This window comes from Ovis aries, chromosome 11 (genome assembly GCF_016772045.2).
Source record: "Ovis aries strain OAR_USU_Benz2616 breed Rambouillet chromosome 11, ARS-UI_Ramb_v3.0, whole genome shotgun sequence".
Lineage (NCBI taxonomy): Eukaryota > Metazoa > Chordata > Mammalia > Artiodactyla > Bovidae > Ovis > Ovis aries.
In genome coordinates, this window is record NC_056064.1 from 39,508,632 (window position 1) to 39,521,673 (window position 13,042).

The window sequence follows — 13,042 nt, forward strand, 5'->3', positions numbered from 1 at the left end:
GCTCAACTGGAATCCCATCACTTCCACTAGCTTTGTTCGTAGTGATGCTTTCTAAAGCCCATTTGACTTCACATTCCAGGATGTCTGACTCTAGGTGAGTGATCATACCATCGTGATTATCTGGGAAGTGAAGATCTTTTTTGTATAGTTCTTCTGTGTATTCTTGCCTCCTCTTCTTAATATCTTCTGCTTCTGCTTTCTCTATATATTCTTGATACATAATTTAATGGTTTTCAGTGTAGAAATCTGGTATTTCTTATTCTCAGTAGGTTTTTCATGGAAGCTTTTGATCTTGTTAAGGAAACTCCTTTCTATTCTTTGTTGCTTTTTTTTTTTTTGGCTGTGCCACTCAACTTGCAGGATTTTAGTTCCCCAATGAGGGATTGAACAGTGAAAGCACTGAGTCCTAACCATTTGAACCACCAGGAGATTCCCTGCTGAAAACTTATCATAAATGAGTGTTAAGAGTTTGTTATGTGCTTTTACTGCATCTAATGAAGCATTAGTTAGTTCTACTATTGCATAGCAAATTACCTTAAAACTGAGCAGCTTAAAATAATAATTATTTATTATCTCAGTTTTCATGAGTCAGGAATACATGCACAGGCAGCACAGCAGGGTGACTTGGACTCAGGATCTCTCACAAGGCTCCCATCAAGGTATACTAGCCACAGCTGGAATCATCTCAAAGGTAGCTAGATACTGATTCCCTTCCAAGCTCATTTAGGTTAAGTGGAGGTTGGCAGACTTAAGATGACCCAATTCCAAGCTTCCCCATTTGGTTTTTGATAGAATTCAAGCTCTTGCTGGCTGTTGGCCAGAGACCTCAGTTTCTTGCCACATGGGCCTCTCCACAGAGCTACTCACAAGAGGGCAGAATGCTTCCCCAGCTGGAGAAGAAAGTAGAGCAAGATAGAAGACACAGTCTTTCTGGAACCTAGTCTCCAAAGTGATACCCAATCTCTTTTGCAGTATTCTATTGTTAGAAAATGAGACACTATGTCCAGTGTACACTCAAGGGGAAAAGATTACACAAAAGTGCAAACAAGAAGAGGCAGTGATTATCTGGGGGCCAGTTTAGAAGCTGCCCATCACAATGAAAATGGTCATGTGGTTTTTGTCCTTTATTCATTCCAGAGGACAGTAAATCTCAGCAGCTGCTTATTTTTGTATGTCCAGGAAGTCAAGAATGGTTTTGGCATTTTTAAATGGTTGAAAGAAAGTCAAAAGAAGATACTATTTTGTGACATGTGACATTAAATGAAATTAAAGTCTCAGCAACATGCAATAAAGTTTCACTGGAGCAGAGCCATGTTCATTTGTTAACGTACTATCTGTGGCCACTTTGTAAAACACTGGCAGGGTTGACACTGACAGAGACTACATGGCCAACAGAGCCTAAAATATTTCCTTATCAGCCCTATACAGAAAAGTTTGTTGTTCTCTGCTTTATTCTAATTATTATGAAAAATTACATTAATTGATTTTCAGATGTTAAACCCCATGTATTTCTGGGATAAATCCCACTTAGATAATATCCAACCCTTTTATATGTTGCTAGATTCAGTTTGCTAATATTTTATTAAGTATTTCTCCACCTCTGTGTCTGAGGAATATAGTAGACTTCCTTTTATTGTGATGTTTTTGCTTGGCTTTGGTATCAGAAAAATACTGGCTGCATAGGACAAGTTATGAATTATTTCCTTTTATGAGTGAGTTTGAATATTAGTATTCTTCCTTCTTTTGATGGACTCACCAGTGAAGTCATATGGGCCTGTGCAGTTTTTTTGTGGGGGACAATTTTAAATTATTGTATTTACTTCTGTAGATTTATTTAGAGAGTAAATCTGTACCTTCCCAGGAACTGGTCCATCCCACCTAGGTTGTCTGATTAATTTATGATATTACCTGACAAACATTTCATCTTGTCTGCTTTTGACAATTTGAGTCTACCCTCTTATTTTCTTGGTCTAGGTTTGTCAATTAAAAAAACTTTTTTCAATGATTATTAATTGTGTTACTGTTTTTGTTTCTTGTTTCACTGATATCCATTCTAATCTTTATTTTTCCTTCTGCTTGCTTTGGGCTTTGCTCTTTTTGCTAACTTTTTTTAAAAAAAATTATGTATTTATTTTTGGGTGTGATGGGTCTTCGTTGCTGCACGTGGGCTTTCTTTACTTGGGGCAAGCAGGGGCTACTCTTCGCTGTGGTGTGTCGGCTTCTCACTGCTGTGGTGTCCCTTGTGGAGCATGGGCTCTAGGGTGAGCAGGCTTCAGTAGTTGCAGCACACGGGCTTAGTTGGTCTGCGGTAGGTGGAATCTTCACAGACCAGGGATCAAACCCTCATCCCCTGCATTGGCAGGCAGATTCTTAACCAGTGGATCACCAGGGAAGTCCTTTTCTAATTGCTCAATGTTGAAGGCTGTTACTGATAAGAGCTTTCTCTCTTTCCTCTTTTGTGACACAGGATTGCAGAGTTGTATTACTATCTTGGCCACATCACATAAATGTTGGTAGCTTTTCATTCAGTTCAAAATTACATAGAAGCATGATGCTGAATTTCCAAAGATTCTGTTGAGAATCTCTAGTTTAATTTTCTAGTTCTGGTCAAAGAATATATTTTGAATGATTTTAATTCTTAAATTAAGACTTATTTAGTAGCCCAATCTATGCTCTATCCTAGAGAATGTTCCAAGTATGTTTGTAAAGAATGTTTATTCTGTAATCATTGGGTGGAGTGTTCTATCCGCACAGTATGCATTTTTCTATCTGTTTACTTTCAACCTATTTGTGTATTTCAATCTAAAGCTTGTCTCTTATAGACAGCACAAGCTGGGTCTTGTTTTTTAACCCATATTGACAATCTGTCTTTTGGGTGAAGTGTTCAGTCTGTCCACATTTAATAAAAATTATTTTTTAATCAGTTTTTTTTTTTTGGGGGGGTGGGGGAGGGTGCAGCGATATGCTGCATGGCATGTAGAATCTCAGCTCCCTGACCAGGGATCCAATCAGCAACCCCTGCATTGAAAGCATGGAGTCTTAGTCACTGGACCACCAAGGAAATCCTAGTAAAATTATTGGTATGGTTGCATTTTCTATCCCATTCTTTTTCTGTTTGTTTCATGCTTTCGTAAAGTTTGTTTTTCTGTCTCTCCTTTACTGTTTTCTTATATCAGCTGTACCCTTTGTGCTATTATTTTCGTATGTTCTAACGTATTTTATATATTACTATAAATATCATAGATCTATCAATACTGCTGCTGTTCAGCTGCTCAGTCATGTTCAACTCTTTGTGACCCCATGAACTGCAGCATGTCAGGCTTCTCTGTCATTCACCATCTCCCAGAGCTCACTCAAACTCATGTCCATTGAGTCAGTGATGCCATCCACCATGTCATCCTCTGTCGTCCCCTTCTCCTCCTGCCTTCAATCTTTCCCAGCATCAGGGTCTTTTCTAATGAGTCAGCTCTTCACATCAGGTGGCCAAAGTACTGGAGCTACAACTTCAGCATCAGTCCTTCCAATGAATATTCAGGATTGATTTTCTTTAGGATTGACAGGTTGGATCTCCTTGCAGTCCAAGGGACTCTCAAGAGTCTTCTCCAACACCACAGTTCAAAAGCATCAATTCTTCGGCGCTCAGCCTTCTTTATGGCTGCCTTATTTAAGTTCTGGCAATTCTTCTTCAGTTCAGTTTCCCAGCAATTGTTCTTTCCGTTTTAGATATTCTTTGCCCAGCTTTGTGGGGTCTCAATATGTGCATATATAGTTTACTGTTCAACCAAATTTATAAAGATTTCTGCGGTCTTTATTTGAGTAGCTTCCCTCTTTCCAGACACCTATTTATTCATCCTGGTCTCCCAGAACTTTGATCTCTTTCTCTTCAAATCAGACAGAACTTTGCACCCTGCTTGCATTCCTTCTCCTATACCATTATCTCAAGAATGCCACCAAGCAGAAGGCCACGACAATCGTAAGGCTCACCTCATTTGTTTCTCAGTTCTGCTCTGCATGTTGTCCAACATTTCAGACTGCTTGCTTTCTATGTTTTGTACAGTTTTAGAGCCGTTTATAGCAGGAGGGCAGTGACTGTTGTTACCAGAAACAGAGGTCTCCACCCTTGATTTTTAAAGTCTGTATCTTTTTTCTTTTAAACTATATTTAATATACTGCTAAAGTCATTAGAACATGCAAAATTCTGAACATTATCTGTAGTTATTTGATGATTTTAAGATATTTAGATTTATGAATTTAATGTGCTTATGTTAAAAGCTTTTGTTTTCCAGAAATGCTTATTTTAGTAATGCATATTGGGACTTCTCTGGTGGAGCAGTAGATAAGAATCCGCCTGCCAATGCGGGGGACACGAGTTCCATCCCTGGCCTGAGAAGATTACACATGTTGCAGAGCTACTAAACTCTTGTGCCACAACTAGTGAGCCTTCATTCCAGAGCCCTCAAGCCTGCGTGCTGCAACTACTGAAGCCCGTGCCTAGAGCCTATGCTCTGCAATGAGAGGCCACCACAATGAGAAATGCCCACACTGTAACAAAGAGTATCCCCCACTTGCCACAACTAGAGAAAGGCTGCTCAAAAGCAAAGAAGACTCAGTGCAAAGAAAGAAATGCATATTTACACTGTTTAGGAATTTTTCACAAAAAGATAAAATGAATAAGATAAAAGAGTGGGGGTATAGAGAAAACAGAACTAGCAATACTACTAAATAATATCAAGTAACTTAAGTTTTATTTTAAATTTCGAGGCAGAATTTGAGCCAAATTCCAAAATAAGCTTCTTGTTCCATTTCTAACTTCTAAAGTCTCTTTCTCTTTCTTGAAACATCTTTTCTCTATAAAACCAAAATGAAATTTACTAAATATATTTAGCAGCCTGCATTAAAAGCTAGTACAGGCAGGACACAATGGGCTATGACTTACCCTTCTAAAATATAAAATACTTACGCATCTGTAGTCTTTGTACACCCATTGAGATTCAGTACTTCAATGTTCCTACAGTTTTGTGCAAAGGTTCTTTACAGGAAAGAAACAGTAAAGAGTCTGAGGCAAAATGTGCACAATTCTCAGCATTAAAAAAATAATAGAAGATACAAAATGGCAAAACTGGATATTAGTATAAAAGTCATTAAGTTCAACCATAAACTTTTAAATATCAATCTTTTTGTCAACCAAAGTTAAAATTATCCGAGCTTGAATTAAACAAACAAACTTTACTCAAGGCTCCAAATGAACCATTTATAATATGGGGAAACTGGTTTTTTGGGGGAAGCACATGTTCTTGTTTTATTCCCCAAACCACACACCCCACTACTGGATATTTGTAATGATAAGCAATGAATGTGTATTTGGGTTCAGAACAGCTTAAGAATATGAAAACTATCCCAGCCTTTTCTGGGTGAGATGCTGCTGTGTCTCGTGTTGTTCTTTACTTCAGTCAGTAAGATCAGTTAATCGGTAGTTATGTTTTTACCTTAAAGCATTGTCTCCTACTCCAAGACACCCACGAAGACTTAACTTTCGTAAAAAGCCCCCACACCTTTTTGAAATATTCTCCACTACCCGGCCCTGTAAAAAAGAGAAGATAGATATACAAAAAGATAAGCCACCACATCGGTTTTGAAAAGAACACATTCTCATTTTTAAAATGCTTCTAACTCATTTAAAAAACCTAATTAAATCAAATGAGCTTTCTTGGCCTATTTAAAACATGCCTAAACTCTATATTGTTATTTATTTTGTTCATCTTTAAGATACTTTATATTTGAGGAAACGGTGCTCTGTAGTTCTCTTATGTCACTGTATTACTGTTTTGGTACATTTACTATAGTACTCTAAATACAGCAGAGCCTCAATGAACACTTAACAAAAGCTTGCTGAATGATTTTGTGGGTTATGTTGCTTTAAACATTTACATCCATGAAGATAAAGAGAATTGGGAAAAACAAAAATCCACCATGTTGATGATACTTTCTGAAGATAATGGAAAGCTCATGTGAGGTTTCTTAAACTTCTTACATGAATCCTCAAGACAACTAAGCTCCAATAGTACTTTAAAAACAAAAACAAAAACCCAACCCAGTTGAAAAAAATCTAAACCTAAATCTTACTTAATCCTTGTAACACAGTGAGGAAGCTATGATTTGCACTCTCCAGATGAGAGAACCAAGGACCACAGAGTTAAAATTCAGGTTAAAATAATATAAGCTTAAGCCATTCTCCATCTGAGAAAACAGGTAAATACCAAAGGATGAAATATGAGGGAGAAATGAGAAGGGAAAAAAAAATTTCTCCACAGCATAAGTAATCCAATACATTTTTCTGGAGAATTAAAGAAAAACTATCTGCAGGCTCTCCTAGAACCCAAAATGCTCATCAAGAAGAATTCATGCAAATATTATGCCTCAGTAAGTTCTTAACTCCACTTATTTTTCCATAAACAGATATAAAGACTTCCTAAAAAGAGCAAACACAGGTCCATATTTCCACAACAAAAATAAAAACAAAAACTTGGTAATAAATAATTTACTATTATTTCAGTAAAATAATTTTGCGTATTCTCAAAAGCTGATCAAGTTCTTGGGGAACACTGCAGACTCTCATGAAATTCGGATGCACTGAAATTAATAGTTTCTCTCTCCAGGGAAAGGAGATTTATATAGCTGAGGCTAATTTGTTCCATGCTGTAATTACATTCTAACAAGAGAAATGGGGCCACACACCACATAATTATACCTCAATATCCCTCTGGAAATCAAACAGGTCAATTCGCTGCCAGTTACTGCCATCCAAAGCTAGAACATTCCAGGCCTATTTTGAAGAAAAAGACACAAAATGAGCAGAAGCTGAAATGAAGGGAAAAAGCCAGCAAAGTTCAAGTTCAAAAATCAACCTACTAATGATTGAAATTGTCCAAAAAAATGTCTCAGCACCCCCACCATTAACTCCCAAAAGGTGAGTCTCATTTCTGATTCATGTTTTATTCTCTAAGTAGATTATCTCATAAATGAGTGGGTACAGAAATTAGCAGCTGTGAAAGATCTTACATTAGGGGGTTGGGGAAAGGACAGGTTGTAATAAGTACCATAGTCAGAGACTGTTTTCTAACTGGAATTTCTAATTTCAAAATGAGACGATCCAACTGGTGAAAAAGCCTGTTGCTCTAGGAACAAGGTGAGGAAGAAACCAAAAAAAGAAGATGGACTCTGAATGTACTGTGTTCAATACATATATCATGTTCAATAAAAATATGCTAATCCATAGCATCACTTGTTTGGATCTGAAACTGTGACCTGGGATTTACAAAAGACACTATCATTTCTCTATATACGTGACAGAGACTTTAATGCTTTCCTCATTACCAATTAGCTCACTCAGGCATGTTTTCCAATTGGTCATCTTTCCTTTCAACTTGATTCAATGGTAATACATTTCTTTAATTAGCTAAAGAGAGGCAAGAAAGCTTTTCAACTTTTCAGGATAAGGTGAAAAATGACTCCACAGAATTAACTTGCTGTGGATCATTCTGCATTGTATTTTAATCAGAAAGCCTTTAAAAGTTTTCCTTATTAAATTTAAAGTGTATGCAAAGTGTTAATCCTGTTAAGTCATAAACTGAGAATATCATCTCCTTTTACAACAATTCAAAACATAGATTCGATACTGAAATTGTAAAAAGGAAACTGCAGGTACACTTTTAAGTCCCAGGTAACTGTCATACAACCAACAAGACATACGCCAGGGGTACAGGAGAAAACAAAGTTATTAGTCTAGAAATCTTTAAGGTTCTCTTAGGATTTCAACGTCTCATTTTGTGGCTTCATATTTTTCTATTTTTTTTCTTCCTCCTTTTTTAAGACATTTTATTTATCTTTTATCAGCTGTGCCGGGTCTTCGTTGCTGTGTGGGCTTTTCCCTGGTTGCTGCAAGTGGGGGCCACTTTTAAGTTGCAGTGTGCGGGCTCCTCACTGTGGTGGCTTCTCTTGGTGCCGAGTACAGGCTCTAGGGCATACAGGATGCAGTAGTTGTGCTTCCCGGGCTCTTGAGCACAGCTCAACAGTTGTGGCACACAGGCTTAGTTGTTCTGTGGCATGTGGGATCTTCCTGGATCAGGGATCAAACCCATGTCTCCTGCACTGGCAGGAGGATTCTTTATCACTGTTCCACGAGGGACGCCCCCAATGGGTTCTTAAATGGCTCCATGGGAGACAAGAAATAAAACCTGTAAAGATCATGCGTTCGCTAGATTCACAGGCTAAATATACCTCTGGTTTGGCTTGATATTTCTCATTTCCTCACACTACTTTTTCCAGCAAGAGGAAACATGCTAAACTGAGACTAAAATTAGGAATGACAGGTTTCTCTCCGGAGTTTTTTTCTTTCAAAAGCACATTAACGAAATACTTCAAGTGTGGAGAGTAACAGACTAACTACTGATGAACCAACTGTACAGATTTAACAAAGACTGGCACTATGCTTCCTTTTAAGTTAAAACACGTTAAGAAGGAAGAAGAACCTGAACATGAAAACAACAATTAAAACTCACTCAAATCAACACTCTTGAGATGAGACTCTGCTACTGAAGCGGTTTAGACACCAGTCTGGGCATTTTGTTTCTCAGTGATGACCTCAGCTTCAAATGTAGACAGAAAAGAAATCCCAACTCATTTGTACCAGCTATGACTAAGGCAACGACTCAGACACCAGGAACAGAAATGTCATGAATAGAAATCATCAAAATATGACTGCCTGTTTCCTAAATAGCTGATAAAGTTTCAGTATGGCTTTTAGGATGTAGAAATTATATTAAAGTTAGCAAGATAACATGAATTTTCTATGCTAAGTTTTGTGCCTTTTTTTTTTTTCCCCTGAGGAAATTGGTGTTGGAAACTTGAAGGAAAATCTGTCTTTACAAAGATAAATACTCTGATATAACCAACCATATTACATACTCAGCACATACAACTATACCTGGCATATAGTAGGTTCTCAATAAATATTTGTTGAACAATCAAAAAGCCACTGTCCATTTTATAAAAAGGTGGTAATTATATGTATTCACTCATTTGATTAATTATTATATATCTATATTACAAAAGAGACTAGGAATGGTTCATAATGTAATTTTCCCACAACAGAGATTCTATTCTTAGTATTAGAGGCAACAATAAGATTATGATATTTCACTGTTTTGTCACAGTAATGTCAACTGTCAAAAGTTTGTAAATAAGAATAATGCAGAAACTGACTTTGAGAAAGGAATTTGGTTTGTGCTATAATTTCTTAAAAATTAAATTCTAGTTATAACCTTTTGAGAAAAAAATACCAGGAGATATCAAAAGGTTTCCATGTATATACATAAAATGAAGTAGGAAAACATAATGAAACACTGTATTATTACAGTTCTAAGTAAAGTCTAATCTTTTTAATTTGCATGTTTAATATGCTTTTTCCTTGAAGATGCTTCCTCTGTACGTATTATAGGAATAGTCAAGAGTTTCAAAAAACTAAGGTTAGAAACAATATATATAGTAGAATTCCACTGCAGAATTAACATGGGTTTAGATATGCCATGGGTGCAAAAACATCCTTGGAAATATAACACACAACTACCATCTGAAGTAAATGGTTCGTCTGCTACAGAAGCTGATTATCATTAATGTCAGGAAGGAATGCTCTTCTCATCATGTCAGCCACTCTTACCCTGGAGACCTGAGCACAGCGACACAAGGTAACAACATCCAGAAAAGAAAATATCCTAAAAAGAGATGGAGAAAAACTTTACTATACATTATATGACAAAGGAGTTTCTCTTGATTTTTGCCTATAAATAATTGGCTATGTTAACACATGCAGAAAAAGACAGAAATCCTTTTAATAATCACACAAAAAGCTGAAGCAATTTATACTACCCATATAAAACATAGGGGAAAAAGTCACCTTTTACCTGATAATGTTATGTTTAAGTACAAGTTCAGTCATTCACATCGAAGGATGATAAAATATTTCTAATACATTTTTTAAAGTAAAAAGACAATTTCCACACTATGATTATCAAAAGAAAGAGGCTAGGAGAGGGTTATCTTTATAAAGAATTTTACAGTTATGAAGGGAAAAAAATAAAATACTGGCAACACCTAAAAATTAGCAACTATAAAATGTTAAATCTCTATGTATTTAATTCCAATTTGGGAAATTGTAAAACTCAGTAACACATCAATGTCAGGAAACACCAGCTAAATTTTTTCAGTCTTAGTCAGTTTAGTATTATTGTAGAGACTCTCTTAGAGAGTTTATGTTATTGAAGCATTATTATTTGAAATAATTAACTTGCCTAAAGAACGATAACTCTCTATACCATAAGCCACCCATAAAAACAGGTCAGAGCATCCTGGGAATAAAGTGAATGGGTCACTTGAGCTTCAAGGTCTCTTTACTCATGAATACCTTTAAAGGTCATTCTGATCTGAATAACAAGCGAAGCTCTTCTGCAGGTGGCAAAAGGTACAATATAGCATGTACTTTAAAGATGATATTCCTTGAAATAGCTGGAGATACTGGAGTGTTACAAAATGGAGGTCAAGAAGCATCAATCTGGAGATGAAGGCTACATTTTCTATTCCAAGTTACTGTAACAGAACAAACTATTTGCTGATTAGAGGCTGTCAATCACAGTTTAGAACTTGGAATAGACTGAGTTAATAATTATATCAGACAGAAAGTTATGTATATTTTGTAAACAAAGTTTTTTAAAACTATTTTTAAATTTGGGTAATATACATAACATGAAACTTACCAGTTAGCCACTTTTAAATGTACAGTTCAACGGTATGAAGTATATTCACACTGCTGCATAACCACCACCCCACTAGCCATCTCAAGAACTTTCTCATTTTCCCAAGCTGAAACTCTGTACACAGTGAACAAGGACGCCTCATTTCCCTTTCCCCCAGCTCCTGGCAACCACCACTCTACTTTGTTTCTCTATGAATTTAACTACACACACTTCTATATGAGTGGAATCATCCAGTATTTGCCTTTTTGTTACAGGCTGCTTATTTCATGTCTTCAAGGTTCATCCATGCTGTTACATGTATCTGAACTGCCTTACTTTTTAAAAGCTGAATAATATTCCAATGCATACATATACCGTATTTTCTACATCTGTCCATAGATGGAAAGTGTGAATGCCTTTCTTGATCCCTTGAGGTGACCCTGCTACAGCCCTGATGACTCTCTTTAATAAAATAAAATTTCCATCTTTTTAACTACTGATTACAAACTCCATTCCCAAATAAATACATACACTATCAATCTAGGTACTTCAATTTCTAAAACAGTAAGTTTACCTAATGTAACAAACCTTCTTACACTGCTTAATGCTGCTGCTTTTCCCTGTCATCCACTATATATTATCATTTTTGTAGAGATTCCTCAAGATGCCATTTCTGCCAAATCACCAGTAATCCCTAAGTAATTTGCATAAATATAATGTTACACATGGCGGGGACACAGGAGAGAAATTTTAGATAATGGATCCTTGTTAGACTAGGTTTAGTAACCTTTCAACAGAAAGGTTCTCCACAAAATAAAGCATAATAGACAGACATGAAACCTCAGGCTAGAGGTCAAATGTAGACCTAGGAGACTCTCTGAAGCACATACCCCAACAATCATAATTCCATTCTTAGAATGTACTGTCTGGGGTTCTAATGTCAAAATTCCCTTCAGTTGGCTTTTCACCTGGGTTTGACATTATGCTACATTAAAGAGAGAAAGAAGACAGTCTCTGTGCTCCTCTATGGCAACAGTTAGGACTTTCCAGTCCTGATTTGGCTTCCTAGTAAGATAGATGTGATAAGCTTCTGTGCTTGGAAGTGAAAGTCACTCAGTCATCTCCAACTCTTTGTTACCCCATGGAATTCTCAGGCCAGAATACTGGAGTGGGTAGCCTTTCCCTTCTCTAGGGGATCTTCCCAACCCAGGGATCAAACCCAGATCTCCTGCATTGCAGGCAGATTCTTTACCAACTGAGCTATCAGGGAAGCCCAAGATGGATGTGATAAGCCTCTGTGCTTAAATCCCTTCAACTACTCCACAGTCTATCTAAATGTCTGCTATTATTTAGTAACTTCTGACTTCTACTCATCCTTAGTAGTTGACAGGAGAGACAGTTACCTTTAGAAACCCAAATATAGGGACTGATGGGATAAGATGCTAGAGTTTCAGTTACAGTGACTGGGTGCTGGAGAAGGGGAGAGGCTGGTTGGGGAAATGGAGGATGGTGAAGAGGAGGCTCACAGAGAGGATTTACCCTTCTAAATATGGTTAACATTAATTTAAACTAAAAAAAAAAATCACTGTAATTTTAAGTATGCATTTGTAGGATAAGTCAAGGTGAAACGATACTGCTATTTTTATATGACAGGCAAGAACAGTAAAACTACACTATACTGCTTTTCATCATCTTCAGGCTTGGTACTTTACAATGCAACCCTTTACACAATTCCTTCTTGAGGATACCTATTATCCGTAACCAGAATGGCTATGATCAAAGAGATAAGAAAACTGAGGGAGAATGAAAGGTCTGTTACTATTGAAGGATCCTACTTGACTGCTTCAATAAAAGGCTTTCCCCATGTCTTATCAAGAGACTGTTGAAAAACTGGCCTAGCTTTAGGCCACCCAAGTTTAAGTAAAGTAGGCCTCATTTTCCCCATTTAAGCAAAAAGATTTTGGCTAGGTTTCTGAAATATAATGTGGAAGAAGTTAGGGTCTAATTATAAGTAGATCTTATTGCCATATTAAAAAAAAAAAGATGCGCGTGGTCCTGGAGAAAGTATTCAGAAGGTATTCAGAATTTCTGAGTGTGGAGCCCAGATATCTGCAGAATTTTTTTAAAAAACCAATTTCTCCAGGTGATTCTTATGAATATTATATAAAGGTGATAATTTATGATTTTCAAAAACATTTATAAAAGATGTGCAATTCAGATATTTTTAAAGCAAACTGCACACAACTACACCTTCA

General features: G+C 36.7%; 1 protein-coding gene across 4 annotated transcripts in view; it reads right to left on the reverse strand.

The window, feature by feature from the left end:
• The window catches only part of FBXL20 (F-box and leucine rich repeat protein 20), a 98,447-nt gene that overhangs the window by 21,981 nt on the left and 63,424 nt on the right, over positions 1–13,042 (reverse strand). For 3 of the 4 annotated variants that reach the window (XM_012186029.3, XM_060395581.1, XM_004012838.5), the window contains exons 3-6: positions 9,716–9,770; positions 6,749–6,823; positions 5,487–5,581; positions 4,961–5,029 (exon numbers count right to left, since the gene is read on the reverse strand). In XM_012186029.3, the coding sequence (XP_012041419.1) occupies positions 4,961–5,029; positions 5,487–5,581; positions 6,749–6,823; positions 9,716–9,770 (294 nt within the window). Of the gene's footprint in view, positions 1–4,960; positions 5,030–5,486; positions 5,582–6,748; positions 6,824–9,625; positions 9,646–9,715; positions 9,771–13,042 lie in introns of those variants that run through there. The other variant, XM_042255920.2, reaches the window with a different exon arrangement.